Below are 21,386 nucleotides of genomic sequence, written 5' to 3' on the forward strand. Positions count from 1 at the left end.
GTAAATTGTCTCAGAATTTGACATTCTTCATCTTGGAAGGAAGCCGCGTACCCGGTGTTGAATAAATTATTTAGAAAAATGGATGCTACTGTCTTGAGATTAGTACATCTCGTAAATTAAGGCTCTATTTGATTGTCTTATTATCTCCGGGATATATATTTAAAAAGTGAAACAGTTTATGAACGGGTTAGAAGGCCCTGTACAACCCAGATTTTTTTTAACTTCCTGCAAAGTGAGTGAAAGATGCAGACAGGTGCGTGCTGCTGTCAGAGACCACGTGATTTACGGGGTCCAATCGTCAGCGCCGAGCTATTTTTGGTACAAGCTCACCTTTAACGAGGCATCTAAGAGTTTTATTAGATGAAAGTGTGGTCATCGATGATATCGTTAAGAGCTTTCGTTTCCTTTTTTACTTTCGGATTTTCCTCCCCCTTATTCTCGTCTTATTCCTTTTTATCCCCAAAGCTTCCAGCGCGAGGGCGGGAAGGACGGCGGGCAGGTCTTATCTCTAATCACCAGGCAGCAGCACTCTCCCTCCCTTCATCCTTTGGGGAAAGAGTACTTTGGGAGTTTATCTAATTTTAAGTAGTTCAGTGAACGACTAAACTTTGATGATTGTAAGATACAAATTTCCTTCAGTGAGATTCGTGTTATTCTTGGAAGGAGATTTGCATGATGAAAGAAACTTATCAGGTCCTCCTCGCTACAACACTGTTTATGCCCTTACAGGGAGAAACTTAAATAAATACATTATCTTGAACTGTGGTGGACAAGTCTGCTATGTGTCAGCCAGACCAATAACTCATGGCTTCAGGTCCTATTTTCACCTTTCATGGAAATAGAAAATCAGGCGGTTTCTTAAATCTCCTTCCTCATCCTCCTCCTCCACACACACACTTCTTTGCACTGAGGAGTGGGTGGATGGGAGACTCTTTGATTGACGAGGAGTGGGAGGAAAAAAAAATTGCCAGTGGTAGAGCAAACGGACGAACCCTCCTCAAAGCCTAGTAACAGTTGAAAGACTAGATAACGAATGTAGTTCTTAGTCGGAAGGACCACGGACGAAGTCCATCAGGGAAGATAAATATGGTTGAAAGCACTCCATCCACGGCGTGGACTGTCCACATAGTGTCATAACTGACCAGACCATCATTAGAGTGGAAGTCGTGCATCCCATTACTGTCTTCAGGTCCATCGACAGGATTTTTTTCAAGGCTAAGCTGCTTGCAAATTTGCCCGAAGCCTGTCGCTGTTAATGAGGGCAGTTCTTTGACAAGACTTTTACAGAGAGAGAGAGCTAGACTGCCTTTACAGTCCCAGAAAAAAACTGGCATTAGGGTTAGGGTAGCCTGCGGTGAGGAGGGGAGTTCAGGGTGGGGGGTAGGAGTAACAGGAAGGAATGGAGCAGAGGAGAATGTGGATTGGAGTGAGCTTGGTGATGCGATGGTTACCTCCACATCCTCCTTGTACCAGGTCCTCGTCGGCCATGTTGAGTGACGCGCGGCGATGAGTAATCAGCTGTCGCACGGTGGCACAGCAATTAGCCCTCAGCTTCCTCCAGCAGACAGGACAGACTATCAGACTGCCAGAACCTAGCGAGCAGAGCCTACAGATCGATGTAGGAAGCAAGCAGGGCGGGGGTTGTTGTAGCAAGAGGGGTGTGGAGATTGAAAGTAGTATCAGAAAATGTAGTTTACTCATTAATTCCTCTTCCTTCCCCTCCTTCTTTTACTTCCTGATGCAGAATTGCCATTGTCTGACACAGTGTGACATGCACTGCAGTCCCAGGACATGCCAGCACGGACTATCAATGTGTTTAGACTCTGAAATGTTGGGTGACTTCCAGCTTTAATAAGAAACAGCTCGGTTGGTGAATTAGAATTTACAAGACACAAAATAACGAGCGTTGCAGAGTCTTTGTGTATATTGAGTCACACCTATCATTTAATTTCTTCCTTATATTAGGAATTTGCTATACTTATTCTCAATTATATAAGAAGTATATTGTGATAAATAAAATGCATGAATGTGAAATAAATATTGAAGCATTCTTATCAGCCCTGTAACAGATTGTATATAAACATAACTTTTGCATGAGTGTTCACTGCAACAATCTTTTTCCGCAGTTTGTCAGATACGAAGGACAGGAAATCGCATTGCAAGTATGGTATTATTCAGACTATTGGCGGCAGCTCCTACAGAAAAAACATGCTTCGTCACTTAAATTACAAGGCCTATAAACCTTTTGCCTTACAGTGAGCAACCAGCTTCTACTTTGCCTTCAAACTGTTTGTGACCTCCATGTCACGTTCAAGGTTTACAACTCCTCCGCGGCAGAATGGCTAATTTTGTTCATTTCCTCCCATTCCCTTCTTAGTATTGCTGGTTGAAGCACTCTTTTGTACTCTGCCTGTAGGAACACTAGGTTCTGGGACCTTCATCTTTTTATTTGTATTTTTTTAAACCTCTGCTGCTGACCCTGTGGGTGACCTCTTCCTACTGCTTGCTTGTCAATGAGATCCCTTTATCATCAGTTAATTTATAGCTTTCATCAAGTAGTGGGGGAAGGTTGGACAGTGGCTCATAACATTAACTATGCCTGGCAAATGGTTTAGAGCTTTGAAGAATTAAAGTTTATAGTTTGTCCTGTGGGTCTTGATATCTTTAATGGTACAATTAAAATGGTTTGTGTTTCACGGTCTTCAGCCCACTGTTTCCTTCCTGTTGTTGAGTTGGTTGAGGCATTTCTCTGTGTTCAAACTTTTTTTTGTTTGACGTTGATATTTGTATTGTTATCAACTTCTTTTGCTTTCTTGTCCTAAAAGTTTTTTTTTAAGGTTTGCCATAGTATTGTTAAAAATATTATGTTCAAAATGATGCAATCTAAAGAATCAGTTTTCCTTTTTATTTTTCCTTTATTTATTTATTGTGTAGTTCATTTCAAAAGTTAAATGTTAAAGCATTTGAAGTCACCGGACAGTGTAGTGAATATTATATCAGAAATGAAATGGATTTATGAATATATTCATTTAGGAAAGATATAGCAACTACTTTATGTAAAGATATTTTACAGTTAAAAATCATCAATTTCATTTAGTCATTGGTTTACTTCCAGCTGTTAATGTTATTGTCAAACAATCTTTTCTTTGTGTTTAAAGTTTTATTCTTTTGTTTGATTTCATTAACACTTATTTTTTTCAACACGTTATGAAAGTGATTGTTTTTACCACTTTTACAATTTGTTTAATTTTATCAAGAGATTTCACCACTGCCAAGACAAATATTAACAAAGACCCAACCTCTTGAAAGAGTTAAGCAGATCACACTGTTATTTACTAAGGTTGACTAAAACCAAGTGTTATACTAGTTATAATAGGCTATTATTTAGTGGATGGTAAGCTGCCTACTGGATGGATGCCAGTAGAATAATATCACAGAGGTAAAGATTATCCTACAGACTGCAATGAGGCGAAGCTTTAGAAAATTTGGTTTATGTTATCTGAAAGCTGGAAGCTGGCTGAGAGGATCCAGAAAAAGAAAGCGTCTATGTATGTAGCCAAATATTTGTGCCAGCTTTTCAGCTTGCTTTTGTTTGCTTATAGGAAAATATTCTGGGAGCTGTAAACAAATAATTTAGAACTGACAGGAAGTATTGCTGCTCTTGGCCTCTACCTCTCTCTCGTATGTCTACCCATAGGCCTAACATTATCCTACCCCTTGCACCCATTTGCAAATTGTTCTCCTGTAAAGTCTTCATTCTCGTTTTCACATAGGTAATATTTATCCTGAGCAATGTCAGAATCACATGATTTCTTGCTACAAAAAGGCATATTATTTTTAAAGCAGGCACAATTCATGGGTGTTATCAAGATATTCAGAAAGTGTATTTTTATTGACCTTTGTTTCAGCTTTATTTCTATCTGTTTGACAGCTAAGGTAGTTGAAGATGCTTCTAACTCAATCACCATATGAATTCAGTCAGAATCTGGTTGTACAAACCTGTAACATCCGTGTTTGTGTTTTTGTTTACAGTTTTGATGACAGCAGTTCCATCAGCAGTGGGGACATCAGCGACACGATTGCAGAGATCAGCACTGATGAAAACTTGACAGGCTCTTCTCAGGGAGCGCTGTCGGACACTAATGTCTACAGCAGCCTTAAACGTGCCCCACGGGACTTGACCCAAGGTTTCCATGCCCACGGCGGAAGTCATCTGCAGCAGTCAGGCAAGCGGACACCTAACCTGGGTACCAGTGCTTTCATGGGCACAGACTACCACAGTGACTCCGGTATTGGGGGTGGACCTGGTGCATGGCGAAAGTACTCACTCCCACAGACCACCAACAAGCTTCTGAGTAGTGACCCTAGTGACTACGCCTACCCATACTCCTCTAATGGTTATGGGGGCTGGAGCACCAGGAGTGAGCAGGATTACAGTTCTCTACGCAAGCTGTCCACAGCCAGCCACCCAGAATTCTCACCTCGAGGGGACAGTGGCTACGGGGACAGCGAAAGGACACTGTCCCAGAGTGAGCGTGGATTCTCCCCGAGCCCAGGGGGCAGCAAGAGAGATAGCGAGACCAACACTGACCAATCCCACCTGCTGGAGACAAGCATGCGTCGCATGCAGACAGCTCGTGGTGGCAATGGTAGCAACAATGGTCAGGGTGGTAGTTGTGGCAGTGGTGGAGGGGGATTCTTTGGTTATCGCCGTCCCTTGAGCAACACAAGCACCTCCTCACTGGGCAGTGCCAAGAGCAGCAGCTCAAAGGGATCTTCAGTAGTTGGTTCCAGACTTGCTAAACATGGCATGGAAGGAGTGACACAGATGGTGAGATCAGGAAGTGATTCTGTGGCTCACGGTGCTCCAACTGGCATACCGCGTCCATCAAGTGCAGCTTCGACAGCCCGATCCTGCCACTCAGACATGGGCCCAGAGTCCTACAACAGTTCCACCCTTGAACGTAAGCGTAAAGGAGGCCTGACACCAAGCAAGTCCACAGGAATAGCACAGACTGATCGAGACTTTCAGTCAAACTCTTTGGGTCGTCGACGACTGTTTGGTAGCAAAAGCAGCCTCAGCAACAAGTCAGGGGAGAATGGAAATGTCTGCAACAGCACCATTATCTCCAACCCACATGCTACCTATGGCAAGTTGGATAGCAGTGGCAAGAACATCAGCCACTATGTCAACCTTCAGGAGCTTCATGCTCGGCAGCTCCAACAGATGCAGCAGCAGCAACAACAATACCATCACCAGCACCCTCACAGCAGCAACTATGTACCTCTGGAGTATCCCAGTGCCAGCCAGCGCCACTCCGGCGGCAGTGCCACAGGAGGCCCAGTTGGCCCTAGCCTCTGGCATCGTGGGGCTAATGGGCATGTGCCCGCACCAGCCCCATCTCAGGAAGGAGAAAGTATGGAAGCCCTGGCCTTGGCAGCCCCAAGCATCCAACAGCAGATCCAGCAAGCACGCGCCCTGTCTGGTGCCAGCGCACGCATCCTGCAGCAGCACCGGGAAGCCTTGGCTGCTCTCTCCGCCTCCCAGATCCATTCACCTTGTCCATCTCCATCTCATGGCGGTCCTTCCTCTCCAGCAGTGGTGGGACTGCAACGTTCTAGTAGCATCAAATCCACTCTTTCCGACAGCCCGTACGCTGCAGGAGGCACTAGGACCAAGCATTCGTCCTTCTCCGAGGACATCCACCTACCTCGTACGGGTTCTTTCTCTGGATTGTCCAGCCCTACTGGCACCAACTTCCCTTCCTCTCCAACACCCAGCAACTCTTCCCATTCTTCGCGCTTCACATACCCTATGACCTTTGTGCCCAGTGGTTCACTGGGGGGCGGAGTTGGGGCCGGGACCCTGGTGCAGCCTGCCCAACAGTTGGGCCTGCCCTACACTAGTCTTAGCATGTCCAAGCTCGCTCAGGGCAAGGATGAGGAGGGCAGCCGTAAGTTGCGTGCAGTTAGAGTCTCCTGTCTTTTTCTGACTCATCTTCATAGGCTACAGAGATGTTTCCCTGACAGAATTTTGTCTATTTTCGAATTTAACACTATGCATTGGTAGACGGAGAGGGATGAATTTGTTATCACTGTCCTGCATTAACAAAGAGTACAAAACATAAGTTATCATGTGATCTGCACCCCCTTAAAATGACCATTGATGTACAAAAATATTTTTTGAACTAATGAGGAAACAAGTTTTTGGCACATTGCACATCTCTGTGGTCTTATTACCTCCCTTCAAGGCAAAAGAAAAATTATGAAACCAGCCTATTGCAAAAGGCAACTTTCTGAGGAAGAATATTAAAAGAAGTCTTCACATAAGGGAAGACATTAATTTTGCAGTGACATTTTATTTTGAAATGACAATCGTGTCTTGCCTTGCGTGGAGGTCTGTTTTAATTGGTTTTTAACTTAGTCATCTTTTCCTACCTCTGCACACCCAGCTGAGAATGGTCATCACCCCAATGATTGTTCCCCTTGCTTTGGTGGCTTACCGCTTGGCTTTGCATGGCTTCTTGAGCTTTCAGTGTTGTGAGTATTATGCATCTGGCACAGACTGTGGTGCACATGTTGTAGTGCATACCTTTGTGGGATTGTGCGTAGAATGGTAACCTGTACACCAGCAGACATCTGGCGCTCCCATTGCTCACCCCGTTTAGTGTTCTCATAAATGGACGGCAGTACAGGTTACCTTAGACACTGCCCCCTAAACAAACAAGGAAAGTGCTGCAGGATAGACCCATGTAGAAACCCATAGCAGCAAAGAAAATGAAAATGGCAAATTTTAACAGAAAGATTTCAACATCAATGAATCTATTAAACCATCATTATTATTGTTTGTAGCCATGAACATAACTGCAGTAGTATTGTTTGAAAAAAAATAAGCTTAAATAAATGTTGTGTAAGTAGTGGAAGAACTTCAGAAAAAAGTTTATTCAAGTGGATCAAAATTTAAGGCCATGACAGATTTCAGTTCCAAGTGATTAGGAAGGCTTTTTCACCCGTATAAATTTGAGTGAATTAAGTGTCCTAGTTTGTTAGAAGTTAATACGAGAACACCGTGTGGTGCATCCTCCCAGCGATCATTTTGCTATTGTGGAATGGCAGATCAAACCCTTATATTTTTCCTTTTCATCTTGCCTTCCCCATCCCATCACACAAGTAGTTAGTCCTTTGGGAGGAGGGAGGGGGAGGGGAAAGGCAGACAGGCAGAATGAAGGCTGAGATTGTGCCTGTCTGCTTTCCAGTTTTGCATGACTGGTTACCGACATTTAAAAAAACAAATTTTCCAAACAGCATTTGTTGCTGCACACTGCACCGTAATTTTCAAGATTTCTTGGTGGCTAGCACAAATTTTGCCGTTTTAAAAGTAAAATAATAAGCTGGTGGTTAAGCTTTTGGTAAAAATTTATGGAGTTGGTCAATGATAAATCCAGCCAGTTACAAGTCGTAAGCTTTTTTTCAATGTCTACTTCAGGGGAAACCATCTAGTGCACAGCATGAGAACAGTTTTTGTTCCCACACTGTTACATCTGTATATAAGCTAAAGAGAAAATTCCTGGCATGTCTTATTCTTGGAATGCACTAACAGAATGTGCATGCTGAATCCTTTTATTTGTGACAGGTCTGTCCAAGTCGTCCACCATGGACTATGCATATTTCAGTGATTATGCCTGTCTGTCTTCTGGTGAGTTGCACCTTTCAGGAACACTCATTGGGATAAAGGGGCTGGAGGAAGTTTGAGGAAAGGGGAGGGAAGTTACATTCTCAGCTTCCAGCACAAGTCTGTCCCAGGCATGGCCACTCTTCATGCATGGACTTGAAAATATGCACCAAAATTAACATGCATGTTCTGATAAAATGCAAACAAATCAGACCAGTTTCAGCTACAATGTTATGAGAAAAAAAGGCTTTTAAAAAGTGAAATGTCAGCCTTTTAGCTTTGAAATGGAACTACAATGAATGGCATGCTGAGAGTGCATAACTTTGATGCTTTTACTTCTGTAGATTTGACTAATCAACAAACAAGCATGGTGTGCCAAGATTTGTTGTGGGTAGCGGATACCCAGTCTGCATTTTATGCCATTTGTTTGTTTTTTGTGCATGGTTACTTGTGTGAAAGTATTCTAGTCTTGAAATTACAGATGTTTTACAGTATATGCTAAGTCCGAAATAATGCTAGATGTTTTGCTGTTGAAGCTCGTGCCTTTATAGTCACTTATGAAGAGTTTTAACCTTTAGCATTTTTTTATATTACAAGTGTGCTTTTTATGAGATTATTTTTTTCATGATAATTTAGTTTTGGGTTCAGTTCCTGAGTTAATTTGATTTATGGATTAAATGTTATATCTTTTCAGTGCATGGATCCAATCTATCACTTGTATCAACTTCATCATCAGTGTACTCATCGGTAAGAAATTACCATTTCTATTACTTGCTTAGCATGTATAGTGTTCCATGATGTATGTGAATATTTTGTCTTTTTTAAATATATCATTCTTAGAGAAAGGGAGTGTGTGAATGTACGTGTTATTTTTTGAACTAATAAGTACATAAAGTTTATAGCTATTCCAAGAAAATATGAGCTAACCAGTAGTGTAACAAAATGAAATGATAATAGATTCCCAGAGGATGAGATACACCTTAACACAAATTCATAAATGATTCACAGAGATGTCATTTTGTATTTTAAAATCTTAGAAGGAAGAAAAGTTTACTATGTAGACCTTTTTTTTTTACCCAGTCATTCATTGTTTGATGATATTTTTAATGTTTCAGTCTGAAGAAAAACATGCGGCAGAGGTGAGATAATCACTCAATATGTGTGCTGTAACCCTATGGGAAATTTATTCACATATTTACAGAGAGTAATGAATGGTATTATGAGCATTTTGCCTTTGCAGATTGGGTCAGGAAAAATGAAATTTTCTTCTCTCTTTTTAAAGTATCTGGAAAGAAACCAATAATTGAGAGATTTAAGCACATTTCAAAATATTGATGCACTGCATTGTTATTATTCTGAATTTAAATGAACTAGTGGTTGTATTTGTAACAGGTGAGGAAGCTAAAGCGAGATTTAGAAGCAGCCCAAGCAAAAGTTCACACATTGACATCACAGCTTAGCACAAATGTGAGTATGAGTTTGTTGTGGTTTGGATTAACGTTTTGCTGTTTAGTCCTTTGAAATGGGTTTCAGAAGAGAGTGACAAGCGATCTTTGCTTGAAAGACTCCTTTATTCTGCATGTAATTATTATTATTAATATTTTATTATTGTGATTATTTTGAATAAAGCTAATCTTTATTGCAGAGATTTCTTGAAATAGAAGGAAGTGAGGACTTCAAGGCTGTTTAAAAGTTTTTTGAAGTGTTTATTTTTTTGCAGGCAGTTTATGGAAACTGCAACAACGGATCTTTTTATTTTGAAATATTTTTAAATATCAAAATGTGATGTAATCATGATACAAGTGGCATTAATGATGGCTTCGTGAGTGAGTGCGAATAAGAACTTGCTGTTAGTATTTTTTCTCTTGTATGCATTAGCTTTTTTTACGCCATGATTATCTTCTTTTTATTTTCATAGCTAAATCTATAGCTAGTGGTGGTAAATGTTTTCTAGATAATATGGGAGAGAACTCCTTCCCACATCATTGCGACAAACCCTAAAGAGTTACCTCCCATGCTATGGTCATGCCGATCTCGTGCTACAACCCTCAACCACCACCACTCTCTTCTAGTCGTCATTCCACATAAATTTTTTCATAAAGTTTTTCTTCAGAAGAATGTCATCGGTGCCTTAGAGTCAAAATAGTTTTGACCTGTGTACAGCGCTGTCCCGCCATCGAATGTTTGTGTCATCTTGGAAAGACTTGGAAAGAAGGCGACAGACATCTTCTTGTGGTTTTCTCCCGATGGGGAAATACGGTACATAAATCCTATTGTTATGATTAATATTATTACAGACGCTGCCACTGGAAAGAGTTGGGTATGTCTGCTTGAGTCAGAGGACGAAGCAAAACAAATTCTAGTCTTGTGGGAAAAATTGCCTCGACTTAAATCAGGCTTCGTGTCTGCCAGGCATAAAACACCCAAAAAACAAATTTGAAAATGGGTGTTGCACCCACAATTCTTTGTCATAAAGGTTTGCAGCCGCCCACTTATCTTTCGTATTTTTTAGAAGTTCGCTTGTCAGAAAATGTTCTGGAGGAAGGTTCGTTTTTACTCCGTTAGTATATATTGAATTTTGTCAGTGTAACACTACGACAGTGTTGAATGACTACCCTTGATGACATCTGTTGGGACTAAACACCCAGGCAGAGTTTCTGATGACATGTAACATAATTTCTCCTCTTGTGAATACCCTTCAGATGCAGCAAACTTTTTTTCTCATCTTTTTCTATGAGATTTTTATTTTGTTTATGACTTTTCCAGACGGTTAAAAAAAAAACGGATTTCTTTTTGTTAAGGAGACAGGCAGTGTTTGTGAAAAGTGTTCAGTGGTAAGTTGTAATACAAATAAGAAATAAGAGAAAAGCTAAACACTTATCTCCACATGCGCTTATTCATATGTTCATATGGGCGGTGGTGGGGAGGATGCGACTGATTAGGAAGGAGATGAGAGGCACCAGTTATTAAATTGTGATCGATGAGAAGAGAAGAAAAACAAAATATTAAAAAACATACAATATAAATAGCGCCGATTCGTTCTTCACACGGACACGACCGCAATAAACGTCAGATATTAAAACAGATGTCTTCTTATGAACAAGTTGGAAACACCCCAAGCTTTCCACCCTTGTCAGACATTACATTTTCAAAGGGACTCCATGTACAACCATTTCTAGGCCGGAAACGCAGACGAGATGCGAATAATCATTTGTTGTCTGGGCATGTGCAGATAGCCATTAAGATCTCATCGTGCCTGAAGAAACCGCCCCTTCATTCAGGTTCGTTTTCAGATTTAGGGGGAAAATTATCGTTCTTTTTTCCGTCCAGAGTTCTCTCTTGACGGTCGTAATCTACTCTGGGGCATTGGTGGGATGTCGAGACCGCCCGGGTGGGTCTTATTGGTGAGATTCAATTTAATGGGCATCATCTCATGCATATTACTGCTGAAATATTATTTGAGTTGGGGAGGGGGAGAGGGTGGCAGGAACTGGGTTAGTCGGCAAAACCTTTCTAAAGAAAGGAAACCGGAGAAGACTTCGAAATGATGGCCAGGACTGCCAACAGGTGTCACATCCAGTGTCCCTCGACCAGATTTTCATCCCAGAGCCTCATCAATGATGACAAACGAGTGTTTTAACATCGCTTTCTGTACCTGTGCGCACATTTTTTTTGGACGCCAGGTCACGCGAGACAGCGCAAGACAGTGACGTCACCCGCTGAACTCCGAACTTTGCCCTCGCCTCTCATGTCTGTGAAGCGACCCCAAGCCTGCCGCTGGGGCAGATTATCACGAGCACTTAGGTTTTGCTGGTTTAATTTTCTCGCTTGAGTGCGGATAGGGGAGCGGAAGTGATGCCCCGATCACCCACCCCTCTCCTTCCTCCATCACCTCCCCAGACATCAGGCACTGGAAAATCACAAACTGAGGATGAGGACAGTTCCGCTTGATGTCAGGTCCATGGACGAAAGTGCTTTCAATTCCTCGTCCTCTTTGGTTGCAATATTTAATTAAATCTTTGCATGCTCTCTGTCTCTCACACACACACGGGGTCGGCGACTTGAGATTTATTGGAAAGTAAACGAGAACCCCATGTTGCCAGGGCTGGTTGCTATCAGCCTGTCAGCTGCTCACAGAAGCCTTGCAGCAGTGCAGCAGCAGCAGCAGCAGCAGCAGCAGCAGCAGCGCCGGTGACAGTTTGATGCGCCGCGCAATCGCCTGCAGCCTGCTGGCCGTCGAGCCCCAACATCCCTGTAATCGCACCTCGTGGAGAGGTACGAGACACCTATCTCCTTCCGATGCCCTTTTCCTGCGAGTTTATCTCCCCATCCCAGAGGTTGTCTTCTCCTAGGTGGCGCGTACCTGTGTGCCAAGTCTTCCCAAGAAAGGGATTTCTTGCCACCCACCTTGGGGGAGGGAGAGTAAGTGGTTGCAACATGGGGTCAGCCATGGGTCAATGGTCGTCTGCGTGGTTATGAAGCGATGACAAAGATGTCCATACAACAATATTTATTTTTGTGTCCATCTGGAAAGGTTGGATGTGAAATGAGTTTCTGTTACACAACAGGTGGCTCCAAGCGTTAGCCAGGTCCAAAACACAGAACTCGACCACACTCGGAGGTCTGCGCCTGCCTTTAGTTACCTCCGGTTCGTGTCTCTGATGGTCAGTAAGTGGATTGATACACCTTATGGTCAGTAAGATACGACAGTTTCATCCACCGTTTTGCACACAACCGCTTACCTTTGGCTCAATCTGCTAATAGAAGTGCTTTCACTAAGACCTTGAAACAAATATTTTTACTGTCGTCATGGTACCAGACTTCTGTGCACGAGCTCGTTATGTTTTTGATAGAATAAAAATGTTGATGTCTTGTGTGACTTAAATACCTGACAGGTGTGCGTCTACGTAAAAAAGAGAAATAAAAAAAATTCCTGGTATCTTGCTGAGGACTGAAAGGTATCTCCTCTTGTCAGCCTTTTCAATTCTGCATTTTTCTTCTTCTGTAGCCCCCTGGGGTTGTCCTTGTTACTCTCGCCATGAAAGTCTGCATTCGACGAGGGTTTTTTGTGAGGGAAATAGTTTTTGAAAATGTAGATCGTCGGGAACAGAAGTATAGGGGAGGATAGCTTTAGGTAAAAATAAAAAAAAATCCTTTTTAGCCTTGCAGCACTTTCATGCTTTCATGTGAGATATTATCACACAGCACATATGCATGTGTACATTATTCTACCCGAGTGTGTTATTCTTGTGGAGGAAGATAAGCAGGCAGCGAAGACGCGTGTTCTGTACACACCGGCTGTTGTTGGTTTGGTTTGTGTATTCAGACCTGTGATGACTTCATGGTGAGTAAAGGTTGTGTGTGAGAGAGAGAAAGACAAGAGAGAGTGTATGTGTGTGTGCGGGTGCGTGCGTGAGTGCGTGTGGTGATGGGGAAGAGGACAGAGGTAAGGCGGGTGGGCAGGGTCAGATGAGGGCATTTTAACAGCAAAGAAGCTTTCTGGCATGGGCGTTGTACCTGGGTGAAAACAGACTTGAATGCTGATGTCCTGTGGCCTGGCAGCGAGGGGCTTGGTGCATCTTCAGGTGCAAAGGTGTCCGAAAGCCTTTAGTTTTGTTTTGCTTTTGTTTGGTCTCGGTCTGCCGCCCACTTCCTCGCAGTGTTGCCGTGAACGCCTCCCTGTGTTTTAACTTAGTAAACGTGATTAACGAGGTGCTGGCCTCGCCTTGCCCCGGAGCTACTTGCACAACATGCTTCTACAACCTAAAGCTGTTTTGGAGAAACACATTTAGAAACATTTTTCTTTAAAAAATAAAATCGCTCCTCTGCCATTACGATGCGCTGCACACCAAAAATATGTTGACGGGAGCGAGTCTTGACTTAAACAGTTTTATCTTATCGAAAACAAGTTTATTAAGTTTAAAATGTTTTAAAATTGTGTGATGCACTCGCACATGCAGAAGATGTAGGTGCTGATGTCTTAACTTCGTCTCGCTTTTCATTTTTAAGTGCAACATCAGCTAATGGACAAATACCGACGACAGTTTGACAGAACGACTGGCGCCGCAGGTTCAAAAGCTGACACAGAGCTCATTCGGACATAAAAACGTAAAACGAGATAATTTTCTCTAAAAGGTTTTGTGTTGTTAGTTTAAAATGTATCTCATGGCTGTCACACTTATGACACCTGTGTGTCCCACCTGAGCACCACAAAGACACCCGACCACTTGTTAACCACAGGCAACAGGACGAGTTGTTTGGACTGACAGTGCACCTTGTAAGAGGATGCACATAACGAATGGGTTTGCGTTCTCGTGTGATCATCCCTCTCCTCCGCTCGCTCGGAGGTGTTTCTTTTCCACAAACACGACGGGGAGGAGAGGGTCAACAGCGTGCTCAGTATCTATCTTCATGTTGTGCTCGGCGTAATGGATGTCCGGACGCTTCTCAGCTCCTCCCCTCGAGCTACTGCAGGTCCTGGCAAAGTTCTGGAGGATCTGAAAGCATGGTCCCTGCTGTGCTAACCGTCCAGCTGTTCCAGTTTTATCTTTAGTTTTATCTTTAAAGCATCACTTTACCTAAGTTTTGCTTTTTGAAAACAAACGTTTTGGACCCATTGCCACTCACTTGTTAGGTGGAGGTGGTGGTGGTGGATGGGACCAGAGAAAAAAGGGTTTGAAGAGAATTATTGAAAAATAAAAATGACATTTCTGAGGGTATTCGTGCCCCTCCTTTAGGAGGAAATTCGTGATGTGACCAGACTTAACATTGCAGGTGTGTTTGGAAGGACAGCTTTGGTCGTGCACACACCTGAGGAAGGAGTCAGACGCATCTTCATGTGATGCAGGATAATGTTCGACATCTTCTCACACATTCACAACACGACTGGAATTTCTGGCTGGTGCTGCTGAGTAGTGAGACTGGTTCCTTATCTCGAGACTACGAGTAGCGAGTGCGCGGCGCGGAAGCTTTCTTGCAATCTGCAGCAGGATGCCTGCGCCATGATGAAGACCTCCGTATTCTCTTCCCTTCTGGACCATCTTCCCTGGGCCCGTATCAATACCGAGATACCTTATCGGGCCTGCTGAGGCAAGAGACCTGTTTCTGGCCGTTGTGGGCCCCTGATTTTGCGGGGAGTTTATTGCCGATATTCCGCTTTTCCACGCATCTTACCAGGGGACCCTCCCGAGAACAACCACCCGCAAAAAGATTTTGAAGTGCAGGGAAACCTGTCCGTGTTGGCCTCCCCTGTAACCCTCTTCACCCCCGCGGCAGGCTCACCTGTCAGTTATGGTTTTTTTGGTGAAGGATGTGCTAAAGATAACCATCTAGGCGCATCAAAGAGTGAAGATTTCCCTACCAGTCATTCGAGGGGGAGGGAGAAATAGGGAGGTTTTATAGTGTAATCGTTTTGAGAGCAGTAACCGAAGCTGGAAGTGGAGACGAGTGGCAGATACTTTAAAAATTACCTCCAGGGCAGCCATATATAACAGGTTTTACGGTGGCGGTGCGCCGGCCGGAGCTCAGTGAGTTTTTTTTCCCTCCTCACCCCACCTCGCAGATTTTTGTAATCGGCAAGGAGGATTCGCGGAGGATGGAGGTGGTTCAGATAGCACCATGAAACTTGTTGAGCTAAGAGTTGTGGTGAGGTTGCAGCAGATTCGAGTGCGAGGCAGGCGGCTGAAACAGGAAGCTGCGTAGCTTGTGGCTATAATCGTAGGGACTGGTCAGACACGACCTTCCCCACCCCTCAGTCCACCCCGTGGGCATCGACCTCTCGGGTACCTGCTGTGACAGTCTGTCCGTTGTGGCATCGTTAATGGAGGCGTGGCCGGCGAAGGAACAAATGTGATTCGTGTCGGAGACAAACGACGTCGATAACATGACGACGATGATGATGATGGAGATATTAGGGGTATCATGAGCGTGCGGAGGGTGGCTAACCGACTGGAACTGCAATACCAACGAGAAGCAAACTTACACAGGTAAGAGAGCGGAAAGGAAAAAAGCAGACGACCCTAGTAAGAGAAGAAAGGTAGAAAGTATTAAGAAAGGTGATCAGCTGGAATACTGACCAACGAAGTAAAGGACAGGGTGGGTCAAGTATGATCTTCGCGCGGATGTACACGCCACCCGGATTGTGCCAGACATGTACGATGCACTCAGAGTGCGTGACAGAGGACTGGAAAGTTACCTTTGAACTGTAGGAGGTGCCTGCGCAGACAAAGAACTACTACACGCGCGGGCATAGAAAAAGAAGAGAAAGTTGATCCGAGAAAGTTCAGTTCAGCTCAGTATTGAAGCCCAGAAAATCATTCCAAGTTTTGCCGAAGACCCACCAGCTCCTTTGTTTTTTGTTGGTTTTTTTTTTTTTCCATTCTGGACTGCACGTGAGTCTGTGAAAGCCTTTGCTGACCGACTCAGTCTCCATCCTCACTGACTGGAGGTGGGCCTCAGAAAGCTGCGGGGTAAAAACAACTTCACACGATGTTCATTTGGCGAAATATTTTTTTAAAATAATTTTTGGTAACAGGCTGGCGTTCAGCAAGTGCGAGAGACTTCTACACAATTAACATGTGTCAGAACAGCCTGTTCCTTGTCGTAATTAGTTCCATGCCGAAGACCTCGGTGAACCCGCCATTTTACAAGTGAGTCAGAACAACCGAAGAGGAAAAAGAAAGGAAAGATTGGAGAAGACTTCTTTGTTACTCCCACCCTCCTACCTGACGAAGGTATTTTAGTAAAGGAGGTAACTGTTGTCACAGAAAACGAGGATTTCTTCAGGAACATCCGGGTTTCAAGGACTGTGGGCAACCTTCAGTTGCCATGGAGAACCGATGGTCCATGTACCAGCTGCGTCGGGCGCAGAGAGCGGACACCAAGAAGTCTGCAACCTTAGGGGCCACCGGAGGTTCGAACCCCAGGGTTCCGGGAGTTGCCACCACCACCACCACCAGCAGCAGCAGCAGCAGCAAGGTGGGCCAGCCAGTGAAGCAGTGGTACAACAGCTACACCTGCCCCGTCTACAGCGCCCGCCCCTTCGCAGGCAAGTTCTTCGCCACTTTTAATGCCAGAACGCCCTCCATGTTGTAGACAGAACTTAACAATAATGATAAATAATGAATAGACATACATGGACATAAACATAGACCATCTCCACACTTGACTGTAGGCACGGTGCGCTTGATAAACAGAACTAGACTCTTTAAAGTTCATTACACAGCTTTGTCAGATCATTACGACAGTGAGTGTCGATAACCTTTGCCCCGTGGACCTACCCCGGCGAACGTGGAGGAACAGGTGGGAAGTGTGTAGTGGTGAGTGCAGCAAAGTCTACCTGGTGTCTATCCTAGCGCCGCACTGCATCGAAGCTCCAGAGGGAAGGGAGGGGCTGATGGAGAAAAGAGAGAAAGTAACCTTTGACCCCGATACACATCCAATGAAGCGTGACTGCTGAGACTGGTTGCCCCGTGAGAACACTAGCGTTTGCACAACATCGTTCATTAGTTCAGTGCAGGCCGCTCCCGTTCCGGATCTCTGGAATCAGGTGTCTCCTCGCTTACCTGGCCACGCCTCGTCGCTTTTCGTGTTCAGCAGGCAGGCAAGAGTTCACCGCGCATGAAGACATTAATGCTGTGCATGTAATTAGGCCCATAGCACCTGTCCGCATCACTCCCTCATCCATGTTCTTCCGCTTTCTCAGGTTTCAGCATTCATTGTGCCGCAGAACCTAAACTCGATGTGTTATTTCCCACCTGTGCAGGGAATTTCCAATCAGAGTGTTTTCACTTTTGAGACTTGCAAATCCCTCCGCTCTTCTTTTTTCCGCGGTAGCCCGCCATCGTTTCCACCCAGGGTGGGGTGATCTGTTTGTCATTAGGGCGGCAACGGCGACGTATATTCTCTAGTTTGAGGTAGTGACAGACTCCACCCCTTTCACAACAACTTTTATTTATAAAAAGTTTGTAATCTACCCAATCTAACTGCTAGGTGATGTAGAGAGGTGTTCATGCGGCATTTTTTTTTCCTTTGACTCGGTTAGATGTCTGGCCCTTGGCCAGTATGATTTCTCCTCATCCCTCCTACAACACAACGGGCTAAGGGGAGACAAGTGTCGAGTCTCACTCAGTGTACTTGATTTATCTTCCTTTTCTTGTCAAAGCCAACACGCGCCTGGAGTTCTTCAGTCTTCTCCAAACACGACCTGACCCGCTCACCTTTCAACCTGTCGTTACTAGGCTGTGTAACTGCCACTCTACAACTACAGTGAGAAGGTTTGCCATCGCAGGCTGTCCCTTTATTCCAGACTCATACTTCTTACCCTCTTTTTTTAAAAAAAATTGTTTTTCACTTCGTGACCGACTCTAGACCAGACTCTAGCGGAGATAACCGCGGCGACCATCATTTCATGTCCTCATCCGCATTTACCTCCCGTGAGTGAAGTGTTTATCAGCTCGGACCTATGTAGGTACTTTCCAGCACTTTATAGAAAGTAGCCCTTAAAATATCTCCGCTTCTCTCTGCCATTTCTTGTCTGTGGTGTTGCTCTTCCTCTCCCACCGCACCCCGGATAGGGAGGGTTGCCGTGAAGTATGTCTCGTCAGCCGGCATTTCTTGCTCAGGGGAGCGCCGAGATAAGATACCGACCGGCTTCAGGGCATCCCATACCCGAACGCAATTTTTCCCCTATTTTTTTTTTTTTTTCTTCTTCCCAAACCTGAGAAATGCTAAAGTAGTGAAATTGTGTCGATGTGTGGTGCCAAAAAGCTTAGAATTTTGTTCAGCTCTGCCCCGTATCTCAATTTGCAGACGTGTGTGTACGTTTATGGATGTCCGTGCGAGAGGACCCCTACATATCCTAGTTTTCACAAATTTTTTATTACTAGTTTTTTACCACTGCATGTTTGATCTATCAAGAAGTTTTATGAATGTATTTTTCTGTGGCTAGCAGCAAGACCTAGTCACTAATCAAGGAATCTTTTTATGCAGTTTCTTTCCTTTTGTTGCACTTTCACCCGTGAGGACGACTTGCATCGTTGTGATGGGGTGCGACATTTCTTCAGATTTCTGAGTGGATCTGCCAACAACGCAGCTAGCTGCAGTTTCTGCTAAAAATATCGAGCATGTTTTGTGCTGAGTATTTTTTTCCGGAACGCTTTGTTCGGTGCTATCAGCAGAAAGAAAAAAAAATCACACAAGTCTGATACAACCCTGGAACCCCTACTTCACACTACACGCCCCCTTTCCCTCTTCAGTCTGATAAAACCTCGTTGTGGATTTTGCTGCCTCCTCCAGGGGTGTTCCTAGCCCTCACTTCCTGGCATGAAAGCACCACGCTGACGTCAGAGAATTTAGGATAGCGACCCTTTGCAGACCCCCCTCGCCCCATGGAGGTCAGTGGGTCACGATCGATGTGATGGAGAATATCTGGCTGACATCGATTTTGATTGCAATATCTACTGTGCGCGATTGGCGGTTGGGGTGTTGGAGTGTGTGAGAAGAAGGACGGCAATTTTTTAAGTTTTGTACCGAGGAATAGGGGAAGCGGGGATGTATGGTTTACTTCTAAATCGTGTTCCAGAACACTGTTGCCTTGTGGGAGGGAAATGGAATGTTACGATCCCTGACCTCGGTTTATCGTTCGGTGGTAGTGGCCGTAGTTGGGGCGTTGGATTTTGGATAAGACACTCGGCTTCACCCCTCCCCTCCCCACCTTTTTGCTGTTCTCTCTCCAAACCGACATGAGATTGTCATGACCCCATGAGTTCTCGAGAGTGTGTTTAGGGTAGTGGGGAGAGGTGTGGCTCCTCAGGGTGGGAAGCAGCTTCTGCCCCACCGAGTGGCCGATGCAAAGCAGTCAGCCTGTCAGCTGCCAGTCGTCGTTGACGACTTCTTGGCGATAAGTGGCGATCGTGAGATGTGGCAACCAGGTTCAGGGGCCGCCAAGTCTTTCCGGAGGCCACCCTTACTCTGATGGTGATAGCGCCTGGCCAGAACGAAAGGTCGACGAAGTTCAGAGTTCGTTTACTCTGGCTTGAGGACTGGAATATTTCTACCCATCCAACTTATTGGTCTCAGCGGTAAATTAGACACGGTGGACCACTCACATTTTACATCACCCTTGCGGCCGTTATTCTGCGAGACATTTCAAGCGTAATGAATCATATAGCCATTCATCTCGGTCATCTCTAACTCTACACACATCACAGCATGGGGAAGGGTAGGAGGGGTGTGTGTGCCCCCAGCACTATGATGGAGCCCTGAGCACTGCACAGATAAGCAGACGTCAAACGGCGGCCGTAAGGGATGATCAGATGCGTTCTAAGGAAAAATCTCAATTCAAAGAGACCTCATCATCCCAAGTATCGGGTGTGCCCATGCAGCAACAACCAAAAAAAAAAAAAAATGTGAAGCGAATGTTGTAGCCTCAGGCTGTTATTGCCCTCAATGAGGCAAGAGTTGAGTCTTGACATCGCGCCAGTCGCCAACTAGTACCAGGTCCTCACTCAATTTTATCAGGAATGGTGAACCGTACTCACTCCTGCTTTGAAGTGAGATGACGATGTAATCTGATTTTTTAGCAGTGGAGTTCAGGGTGGCTTAGCGGGAATGGTCAGTTGTTGTTGTGCTGTCGAGGTGTCACACTGCTGAAATCGGCGTGAACTCACTCACTCTCCTACACCTGTAAGCTGACGAGAGTGGTGATGAGTTTTGTGAGAAGGTGTGGGTGTCATCACAATCTATTTCCCAATTCATGTTTCTGGTTCTCATCTGTCGATGGTCCTGGAGTATAGCTATGATCACCAGGTTTATTTCTCCCTCCTCCCTCTCACTGCACTGCTTAGTTCTGTCATTCCTATTTATTTCTTCATTCGTTCATCTTTACTGCCTCATAGAATAGCCCGACAATTTTATTTTATTTTTGGTCTCCCTCTACTGGAATAAACCGACGTGTGTCTATCGACCACAGCAATTGTCTCTCTCTCTCTCGGGTGTCATGCGCACTTTAAGCCAACACGTCATTTCCGCTGTTTTTTGGGGTCGCCGGTTCCGTCGACGCAAGTGCGATCTCATTTGCGTCCTCATCTTTCACTCCCCTCCCACCTGGCTTCCTCCCCTCCCCCTTCTTCACTCGACGATCTGTGAATACGACAACAGGAAAGGACTGCATACAAACAAGCCTCATTTCCATGTGTTGACGGCCATCTTGACTCCCCGCCTCTTCATCTCATCCACGCCCTGGCTTTTGTCAGTCGAAGAGAAATCTCAGACCATTTGCAAAGATTCACCAGCAGCCTCATTGCAGAACTTGGATCGCTATTTTGACAGCAAACAGACCACGTGACTGCGCGTGAGCCGTCACGTGGGCCGTCCGCCACGCTCAGTCGAGAGTCATCATCACGTGCGGACGGACGCAGTTTGCGGTCGTCCTTTGACCTTTCGGTTCACACGGCGCTAACCTTCTGGGTAACTCGAGCAAGACTGTTGTCGAGATTTAAATCTTTGCAGGGGAGGAGCGTTGACATTTTACAGGCGTTACAGGAATGTCGGCAAGACACGAGGTGGCTTCCATTAAAGATTCTTTATTTTTTCAGCGACAGGAATGAAGAACACAGAGAGAAAGAAATCTTTAGCGTTTCTAAAACTGACGGAGAAACAAAAAGTTGGGAATAGCTGTATGGATTTTATGTATACTTGCCTGTAAGTGGTTCGT

General features: G+C 44.7%; 1 protein-coding gene across 1 annotated transcript in view; it reads left to right on the forward strand.

Annotated features, from left to right (window-relative positions):
* The window catches only part of LOC112566993 (neuron navigator 2-like), a 94,127-nt gene that overhangs the window by 8,388 nt on the left and 64,353 nt on the right, over positions 1 to 21,386 (forward strand). The window contains exons 3-7 of the mRNA XM_025243425.1: positions 4,033 to 5,954; positions 7,634 to 7,696; positions 8,367 to 8,419; positions 8,788 to 8,811; positions 9,065 to 9,139. Coding sequence (XP_025099210.1) covers positions 4,033 to 5,954; positions 7,634 to 7,696; positions 8,367 to 8,419; positions 8,788 to 8,811; positions 9,065 to 9,139 — 2,137 coding nt within the window. The remainder of the gene's footprint in view (positions 1 to 4,032; positions 5,955 to 7,633; positions 7,697 to 8,366; positions 8,420 to 8,787; positions 8,812 to 9,064; positions 9,140 to 21,386) is intronic.

The sequence above is a fragment of the Pomacea canaliculata genome, linkage group LG6 (genome assembly GCF_003073045.1).
Source record: "Pomacea canaliculata isolate SZHN2017 linkage group LG6, ASM307304v1, whole genome shotgun sequence".
Taxonomy (NCBI): Eukaryota; Metazoa; Mollusca; class Gastropoda; order Architaenioglossa; family Ampullariidae; genus Pomacea; species Pomacea canaliculata.